Genomic DNA, 10582 nt, shown 5'->3' with positions numbered 1-10582 from the left:
TCACTGATTGCGGCTCTTCACCAACACCGACTTTACAAAGAAAGCCCCGCGCGGCAGCCTGGAGCTCGGGCCCAGCGCGCAGGCGCGGGGAGGATGATTGACAGGGGCCCAGGGTGTGTGCTGAGCATGCGCGGTGCGGGTCGGGCGCCTGTGGAGCAGGAGAGGGCGGGGCCATGGGGCGCATGTGCGGGGTCAGCCACAACTCAGCGCGGCGGCCGGAGCGCTTTCTGGAGCACGGGGTCTTGTGGGGATTGCAGCCACCATTACTGTTGATCCTTTCAACCAACCTATGCAGCAACTGGGGCCCGAAAATCAGCTTCACTGCCCCTGGGCTGGGAAAGGGGGACATGAGGCAACATTCTCCCTCTTACCCCCTTTCTAAACTCCTTTTACAGGGTTTTAGAAGTGGAACATTTACAGACAGGAAGCTCAGACCAAACATCACATCAAGATTGACAGAGTCACTGGATTCATCAGGACCTGAATATCATCGGCCTTTGCACATGGAAGGAAAGAGCAGCGATCGCAGTGCGGAAAAAGCGCACACGTGTTCCATGTGTGGACGTACATTCAGCCGATTGCCCGACCTGGAGGGCCCCAAGGGCAGGCACACTGGAGAGAAACGGTATGAATGTGAGGACTGTGGGAAGGGGTTCGCCCAGCTGACTAGCCACGAGCGCAGTCACAGTGGGAACCGATTGCATAAATGCGAGGACTGCGGGAAGGGATACCTTCACCCGTATGCACTGGAAGCTCATTGGCGAACTCACACCGGGGAGAGGCCGTTCACCTGCCCCGTGTGTGGGAAGGGATTCGCTTGGTCATCCAATCTGCTGAGACACCAGCGAGCTCACACCGGGGAGAGGCAATTCACCTGCTCCGTGTGTGGGAAGGGATTCGCTCAATCCTCCCACCTGCGGACCCACCAGAGAGTTCACACCGGGAAGTCGCTGTTCACCTGCCCAGTGTGTGGGGAGGGATTCGCTCAGTCCTCCAACCTGCAGACACACCAGCGAGTTCACACTGGGGAGATTCCGTTCACCTGCTCCGTGTGTGCGAAGGGATTCGCTCATTTATTCAGCTTGCGGACCCACCAGCGAGTTCACACCGGGAAGACGCCGTTCACCTGCCCAGTGTGTGGGAAGGGATTTGCTCAGTCCTCCCACCTGCGGAGACACCAGCGAGTTCACACCGGGAAGAGGCCGTTCACCTGCCCAGTGTGTGGGAAGGGATTCGCTCAGTCCTCCCACATGCGGAGACACCAGCGAGTTCACACCGGGGAGAGACCGTTCACCTGCCCCGTGTGTGGGAAGGGATTCGCTCAGTCGACCAACCTGCAGATGCACCAGCAAGTTCACACCAGGGAGAGGCCGTTCACCTGCCCCGTGTGTAGGAAGGACTTCACATGTTTGTCCAACCTGCTGAGACACCAGCGAGTTCATTCTGACAAGAGACCCTTTAAATGTTCAGACTGTGGGAAGAGCTTTAAATGCTCCCAGTACCTGATGAAGCACCAGCGGCTGCACACTGGAGAGAGACCATACGGCTGCTCTCACTGTCATAAGAGGTTTGTGAACTCTGCGGACCTGCTGACGCATCAGCGAGTTCACACCGGGGCGAGGCCGTTCACCTGCTCCGTGTGTGGGAAGGGATTCGCTCAGTCCACCCTCCTGCTGATACACCAGCCTGTTCACACCGGCGAGAGGCCGTTCACCTGCTCTGTGTGTGGTAAGGGATTTGCTTGGTCATCCAATCTGTTGAGACACCAGCGAGTTCACACTGGGGGAGGCCATTCACCTGCTCCATGTGTGGGAAGAGATTCGCTCAGTCCACCATCCTGCTGAGACATGAGCAAGTTCACACCGGGGAGAGGCCATTAACCTGCTCCATGTGTGGGATGCGATTCGCTCGGTCCACCCTCCTGCTGATACACCAGCGAGTTCACACTGGAGAGAGTCCGTTCACCTGCTCCGTGTGTGGGATGCGATTCGCTCGGTCCACCCTCCTGCTGATACACCAGCGATTTCAAACTGGGGAGGGGGCCGTTCACCTCCGTGTGTGGGATGGGATTCGCTCGGTCCACCCTCCTGCTGATACACCAGCGAGTTCACACCGGGGAGAGGCCGTTCACCTGCTCCGTGTGTGGGAAGGGATTCGCTCGGTCCACCCTCCTGCGAAGAAACCAGCGAGTTCGCACTGGGGAAAGACCGTTCACCTGGTCCGTGTGTGGGAAGGGATTTGCTCGGTCCACCCTCCTGCTGATACACCAGTGAGTTCACATCGGGGAGAGACCATTCACCGACTGCATAGGCGGCACGGGATTGACTCAGTTCTCCAGCCAACTGAAACAGCAGTCACTTTGAAGTAGAGAGAGGCCGTTCACCTGCTCCTAGTGAAGGAAGGGATAAACTCAGTCATCCAGCCTGCTCGGACACCAGCGAGTTCACACCGGACAGTCGCCGTTCACTGAGCGTCCTGCAGTGGGGAAAGAGTTAAACTGACATCGCTGGCAGTTTCACTGAATGGCGTAAGAAAGACAATAATCTAATAGGCCTTTTGCAGTAGTAAACTTTTTCTAAGTTGCTGAACTGACAGTTGAGATAATCTCGCCGGACATGGAACCATAAGAGGCCTAGAGGATGTAAGTTCTGTTCTGGCAGGAAAGTAAAACAATGAAAGAGGCCTAGAGAGGCAGGAAAGGAGGACAATGAGTCAGAAGTACAATGTTGACGAGACCCATTTGGCATAAATAAAGGTCATAGGTGCAACAACAGCTTGTGGGATAACGGCCAATAATAAAGGCAGTACTTTAATGTAACGCGGTATAGGCAACCAATCAGTGAAGATGCATGCGGGCCAAGGTCCAATCAGGTGGCAGGAATGAATTTTGACGTGTGTTGTAATGTATAAAAATGTCGTGTTTGCTGTACCAATTTGGAAAGGTCTGGCTAAGACAGAGCAGACTGTTTCCCCACCGGTGTAATAAAGACAACTTGACTATCGATCTAAAACCTTGTGTCGAGGGTTGGTTTAAAATACTCCACAACAGTCCAACCTATTTAGAGAGCTGCGAGTTCCCACTGAGACCCTGTAAAATGTTCTGACTGGGAAGAGATTTAAAAGCTCGCAGGAACACTATCGCACTGAGGAGAGGCCATTCAGCAGGGCTTCAGGAGGAGGTGAATGGACAGGTCCGAACAATCCCATTTCCTGACTGCTACATCGAGTGTACAGCACAGAGTGGGGCCATTTGGCCCAACAGGTCCATGCTGATGTTTATGCTCCACATGAGCCGACTTCATCTAACCCGAGCAGCATATCCTGTTCTTGTTGCCACAGTATAAATGTGGATGGTCCAGCGAAGTTTCTGGTCAATGGTGACTCCCAGGATGGTGGGGGATTCAGCGATGCTAATGCCGTTGAATATCAAGGGGAGGTGGTTAGACTTTCCCAGAACATGGTCCTGATCACTCTCGGTGCTGAGTGGTGCTCCCCAGAATAAGGTTGTATGATTTTGTAATCGGGTGAAATAGTGATGTCTGAATGTCAGTAAAGATCATTTCTATCAGTTCTAGAGTCTCACGTGATTCTTCCATGGCAGGTACAGCACGGGTTAGATACAAAGTAAAGCTCCCTCTACACTGTCCCATCAAACACTCCCAGGGCAGGTACAGCACGGGTTAGATACAGAGTAAAGCTCCCTCTACACTGTCCCATCAAACACTCCCAGGGCAGGTACAGCACAGGTTAGATACAGAGTAAAGCTCCCTCTACACTGTCCCATCACACACTCCCAGGGCAGGTGCAGCACGGGTTAGATACAGAGTAAAGCTCCCTCTACACTGTCCCATCAAACACCCCCAGCGTAGGTACAGCACAGGTTAGATACAGAGTAAAGCTCCCTCTACACTGTCCCATCAAACACTCCCAGGGCAGGTACAGCACGGGTTAGATACAGAGTAAAGCTCCCTCTACACTGTCCCATCAAACACTCCCAGGGCAGGTACAGCACGGGTTAGATACAGAGTAATGCTCCCTCTACACTGTCCCATCAAACACTCCCAGGGCAGGTACAGCACGGGTTAGATACAGAGTAAAGCTCCCTCGACACTGTCCCATCAAACACTCCCAGGGCAGGTACAGCACTGGTTAGATAAAAGCTCCCTCAACACTGTCCCATCAAACACTCCCAGGGCAGGTACAGCACGGGTTAGATACAGGGTAAAGCTCCCTCTACACTGTCCCATCAAACACTCCCAGGGCAGGTACAGCACGGGTTAGATACAGAGTAAAGCTCCCTCTACACTGTCCCATCGAACACTCCCAGGGCAGGTACAGCATGGGTTAGATACAGAGTAAAGCTCCCTCTACACTGTCCCATCAAACACCCCCAGCGCAGGTACAGCACAGGTTAGATACAGAGTAAAGCTCCCTCCACACTGTCCCATCAAACACTCCCAGGGCAGGTGCAGCACGGGTTAGATACAGAGTAAAGCTCTGAAATAAAGAATAGATTCGCCTTTCTAATCTAGGCTTTATTAACTTTAAAAATCCAGTAGCACATCTTTCAACACCAGTCTCCAACCATGACTGGAGAGAACTGAATTTAAGATGGCCACCACAAATCACCTGACATCCACTACCAATGAGTTTACAGCATATATCTCAAGGTAGAAACAAACAACCAATTACAATACTTCTTACTAACACAGAGAACAACCACCCCATTCACCAATCACAATACTTCTTATTAAACATAGGAAATAATCACCACATTCACCCCTCCTTTTAAAACATGCTCCAACCTAAAATAACCTTTACAATTTATAATTAATTTATTTACAACTAAAATACAAATATAATATTTCAACAATTTTAAAACATTACTATCAATTTAAAAGTCCATTTTCAATCGGTCGACCGGATATCTTGTTCGTGTCGACCTTCTTAACCTTGGTGAAATTCCTTGCCCTCCCACACCCGGAGACACCGAAGTATCTTCTGCAGGAAGGCTATCCATATCCCGATTATCAACGGTTTCCGGATTGGAAATCCCATCAGGAAGTAAACTAGGACGGTCATGAACATCCATCAAAGGCTGACTAATAGAAGTATAATTATCTGCAATAGGATTGGAAATATTCGTAGTATCTATAACAACATCCACATTATCTGAATCATGACTATTATTAGTATCCTCGGAAGAGGGCTGGCCACCACAAGGAGCCAAGTCTTTAATTGAAACAGTACTTTCTTTCCCTTCTTGGAATCGAATATGAGCATATTGGGAATTTGCCTCCAACAGCTCCACCTCCTCCACTAAAGGATCATATTTTGACAATCTAACATGGCGTCAAAGCAGCACAGGTCCCTGCATAGTAAGCCATGAAGGTACCGAATATCCCGTAGTAGATCTCTGTGGGTAATTAAAGAGCCTTTCATGGGGGGTCACATTAGTAGCCGTTGAAAGCAATGATCTAATGGAATGCAGGGCATCAGGCAGTACCATTTCCCATTGCGTATTCTTAAGGTTCCGGGATGTCAAAGCCAACATAACTGCCTTCCAGATCACCCCATTGTATTGTTCGCACTGTCCATTACCCTGGGGGTTATACGGGGTAGTTCTACTAGTAGAAATTCCCCGACTCTGAAGGTATTCCTTCAACTGGGAAGACATAAAAGAACTTCCCTGATCCGAATGGATATACGCAGGCATCCCAAAGATGACAAAAAGTTGAGTCAGACATTTGATAACTGTAGCAGCTGATACATCTGCGCAAGGAAAAGCAAAAGGAAACCTTGAAAACTCATCCACAACAGTAAATATGTATCGATTTTGAGTCGTTGAAGGAAGAGGCCCCTTAAAATCAACGCTCAGACGTTCAAAAGGAGAAGTAGCCTTTATAAGATGAGCTCATTGAGGCTTAAATAAATTCGGTTTACACCGAGCACAGATAGAACATGATGAAGTCATCCGCTTGACGTCTTCAACTGAAAAGGGCAAATTCTTACTGCGTACGAAGTGTATCATCCTCGTAACCCCAGGATGACATAAGGCATTGTGAAGATTAATAAGCGTATCTCCGTGAATCACAGAACAATAAGCCCTCGACAGTGCATCAGCAGCAACATTATCCTTCCCCGGACGATAAACTATATCAAAATGGTAACATGCCAACTCAATCCTCCACCTCATTATTTTATCATTTTTGATCTTTCCAAAATGTTTAACATCAAACATAAAGGACACAGATTTTTGATCGGTTACCAACGTGAAATGTCGCCCCGATAAATAATGTCTCCATTTACGCAGTGCTTCTACTATTGCATATGCCTCTTTCTCTGTTGAAGAATGTCTTTTTCCATTATTGTTCAAAGTACGTGAGAAAAAGGCCACAGGTCTTCCATTTTGATTCAGAGTAGCCCCAATTGCAAAATCAGAAGCATCCGTCTCAATTACAAAGGGAACCTGCTCATCAATAGAATGCACAACTGCTCCTAGGATATCCTTTTTAAATTTATCATAACATGTCCTGGCCTCCCATGATAGAGGATATGTTGTAACCCGTATAAGGGGCCAGATCTTCTGCGAAAAGTTTGCAATCCAATTAGAATAGTAAGAAAACAGTCCAACAACTCGTTGCAAAGCCTTAGAATTAGTAGGATAAGGTAAATCGATCAATGGTCGCAGACGTTCTGGATCTGGTTTAATCTTATTTCCCGAGATAATATACCCCAGTAGATTTACCTCAGTAGTCGAAAAGATATACTTCTCTTTATTAAAAGTTAAACCAACTTTTTCCGCAGCTTGAAGGAATCTTTCTAAATTAGAATCATGCTCCACCCTTGATTTACCACACACCGTGATATCATCTAAATATGAAAAGGTGTCAGAGAGAGAGTTATCACTTATAAAAGCATCCATTGCCCATTGAAAACAAGCAACACCATTAGTAACACCAAATGGTATTCGGCAAAACTGATACAGCTTTCCACCAGCCTCAAAGGCTGTATATGGTTGATCCCTCTTAACAATAGGAATCCGATGATAAGCACTCTTTAAATCAATAGTGTTAAAAAACTTATACTGAGATACTTTGTTGATAAGCTCATCAATCTTAGGCAAAGGGTACGCATCTAATTGAGTATACCTATTAATAGTTTGAGAGTAGTCTATCACCATTCGTTTCTTATGCCTCTCGTTCGTGGTGACAACTACCTGAGCCCGTCAAGGCGAACAACTAGGTTCAATGATTCCTTCCAATAAAAGACGTTGGACTTCAGAATTAATAAATTATCTATCCTGACTGCTATACCTTCTTGACTTGGTAGCAATTGGCTTACAATCCGGCATCAAATTGGAAAAAAGTGATAATGGAGAAATGGATAAAGAAGTTAATCCACAAATGGATAAGGGTGGCTTAGTCCCTCCAAACGAAAGACTGAGAGACTCGTGTAATTTAAGCACATCATGACCAGTCAAAATATCCGCACAAAGATTAGGCAAAACAGATAGGCGTATATCAGTATACGTATTACCTAGAAGAATCAATTTCACAAGGCAACAACCAGCTACTTGTGAAGTAAGGGTCGTCTGAGCCATACACACCCGATAAGTAACAGGCAAGATTTTCAAACACTTTTCCTTCGCAAACTGAAGACTTATAAAACTCTCGGTACTGCCCGTATCTATGAGAGCCTTCACTTCTAACCCATTAACTTGGGCCATAACTATAGCTTTGTTTAGGCCATGAGCAAATGCAGCAGAAATTGATGCAATAAACGCCCTCTCTACAGGTTGAATAGTCGAAGAAGAGGAGTTAATTGAACCTAATGATTTACAAACACGTGCATAATGACCTCTCTTGCCGCATTTACTACACACAGCCTCCCGGGCAGGACACTTCAAACGAGGATGCCGGACGTTCCCACAAAAATAACACTTCTGAATCCTAGAGGCAACAGCCGCCGAAGTAGAAAATGTTTCAGAATCTAGTAAACCACTCCCATTAAGTCCACCTAATTCCTTTTCGTCCGGAACTGCTGAAAACACAGTCGCAGGCCGATTAGAAAGAGCATAAGAATCCGAACTTCTCTGAGCCATATCCAATGTAGAAGCTTGCTCAAAAGCACTCTTGAGATCCAAAGTCTTATTTTCTAACAACCGCTGATGAATTGATCTAGACAGTAGTCCATTAATAAAAGCATCCCGTACCGATTCTTCCTTATATTCTTCGGCCGTCACGGCTTTATAATTACAGTTAGCACTAAGGTGCCGAAGTGCTTGTAAATAAGTATCCAAAGATTCTCCCACCTGCTGCCTACGGGCAGATAGAAGGTAACGTGCAAATACCTCATTCTTTGGTTTAACAAAAATCTTCTCCAATGTAGAAATAGCCAATTCGTAAATTTTACAGTCCAAAATATACTTATACACATCCGGAGCAATGTAGTTGATCAGCATATTCAGAGACTCTTGTTCCAACACACCCAAAAAGTTTGTAAATGTACAATACCAATGTTTCCATTTATCATCCACTCCTGCAGAATTAGGGTCAGCATTGAATCGTTCCGGTTGAAGATATCACTCCATTCTGATAAAAAGTTAATAAATTGAAATAAAGAATAGATTTGCCTTTCTAATCTAGGCTTTATTAACTTTAAAAATCCAGTAGCACATCTTTCAACACCAGTCTCCAACCATGACTGGAGAGAACTGAATTTAAGATGGCCACCACAAATCACCTGACATCCACTACCAATGAGTTTACAGCATATATCTCAAGGTAGAAACAAACAACCAATTACAATACTTCTTACTAACACAGAGAACAACCACCCCATTCACCAATCACAATACTTCTTATTAAACATAGGAAATAATCACCACAAGCTCCCTCTACACTGTCCCATCGAACACTCCCAGGGCAGGTACAGCACGGGTTAGATACAGAGTATAGCTCCCTCTACACTGTCCCATCGAACACTCCCAGGGCAGGTACAGCACGGGTTAGACACACAGTGTCAGCTGTGGCTCAGGCGGTAGCACTCTCGCCTGAGTCAGAAGTTTGTGGGCTCTCAGTGCAAAACTTTGTGCTGCCACTCCTGTGCAGTGCTGAGGGAGTAAAACACAGTGCACAGTAAATCTCCCTCGACCCTTCCCTTTTGTTCTTTCATCCCCTCCCCCTTTTCCCAGCCCCCAACTTGCTTTAAAATCTATTCCCTTTGCTGCTTTTTCTAGTTCTGACGAAGGGTCATCAACCTGAAACGTTAACTCTGTTTCTCTCCCCATGGATGCTGCCCTGGCCTGTTGAGATTTTCCAGCGTTTTCTGTTGTTATTCCGGATTTCCAGCACCTGCAGTATTTTGCTATCATGTCCCTGCAGAAGACAATGGGCTGCGGCCGCTCAATCCCCTCCGCTCGGTGCCACTGGTGAGAGACCTTTTAAATGTTCTGAGTGTGGGAAGAGCTTCAAGATCTACAAGTACCCAAAGAGACACCAGTGGCTACACACTGGGGAGAATCTCGGGCCCCGTGTGTGGAAGGGATTCACTCAGTCATCCGCTCCGATGATACACCAGCAAATTCACACTAGGGAGAGACCTTTAACACACTCCGTGTGTGGGCAGGAATCAATTGCACCCTCTGTGCTGCTGAGACACCAGCTTGTCCACACCGATGAGAGGCTGCTGACCTGCTCCGTGTTTTTGAAGCGATTCTCTCATTCTGCCACCCTCCTGAGACACCAGCTTGTTCACAGTGATGAGAGACCGATTATAGAAACATAGAAGATAGGAGCAGGAGTAGGCCATTCGGCCCCTCGAGCCTGCTCCGCCATTCAATGAGATCATGGCTGATCATCCAAATTCAGTACCCTCTCCCTGCCTTCTCCCCATATCCCTTGATCCCTTTAGCTTTAAGAAATATATCCAACTCTTTCTTGAATATATTTAATGAACTGGCCTCCACCGCCCTCTGTGGCAGAGAATTCCACAGGTTCACCACTCTCTGGCTGAAGAAATTCCTCCTCATTTCAGTCCTAAATGGCTTACCCCTTATCCTTAGACTATGACCCCTGCTTCTGGACTCCCCGGCCATCAGAAACATCCTTCCTGCATCTAGTCTGTCCAGGCCTGACAGAATTTTATAGGTTTCGATGAGATCCCCTCTCAATCTTCTAAACTCCAGCGAGTATAAGCCCAATCGACAGAATCTCTCCTCATACGTCATTCCTGCCATCCCAGGTATCAGCCTGGTGAATCTTCGCTGCACTCCTTCCATGGCAAGAACATCCTTCCTCAGGTAAGGCGACCAAAAATGCACACAATACTCAAGGTGCGGTCTCACCAAGGCCCTGTACAACTGTAGCAAGTCTTTCCTTGTTCCTGTACTTATACCCTCTTGCTATGAAGGCCAACATACCATTTGCCTTCTTAACCACCTGCTGCACCTGCATGCTTACCTTCAGCGACTGGTGCACAAGAACCCCCAGGTTCTTTGCACTTCCCCTTCTCCCAATCTATTGCCATTCAAATAATAATCTGCCTTCCTGTTTTTGCCACCAAAGTGGATAACCTCACA

General features: G+C 47.2%; 1 protein-coding gene across 1 annotated transcript; it reads left to right on the top strand.

Moving 5' to 3' along the window:
* The first annotated feature begins 401 nt into the window (after window positions 1-401).
* Window positions 402-1913, top strand: LOC147084092 (uncharacterized). The gene has a single exon (XM_085979906.1). The coding sequence runs from the start codon at window positions 504-506 to the stop codon at window positions 1842-1844; it is 1341 nt and encodes a 446-aa protein (XP_085836032.1). The 5' UTR covers window positions 402-503; the 3' UTR covers window positions 1845-1913.
* Window positions 1914-10582: the final 8669 nt, after the last annotated feature.

This window comes from Somniosus microcephalus, unplaced genomic scaffold (assembly GCF_052327205.1).
Source record: "Somniosus microcephalus isolate GS21.2 unplaced genomic scaffold, FLI_Smic_1.0 scaffold2, whole genome shotgun sequence".
Lineage (NCBI taxonomy): Eukaryota > Metazoa > Chordata > Chondrichthyes > Squaliformes > Somniosidae > Somniosus > Somniosus microcephalus.
The sequence above is the reverse complement of the archived record's forward strand: the minus strand, read 5'-3'. Positions and strand labels throughout refer to the sequence as shown.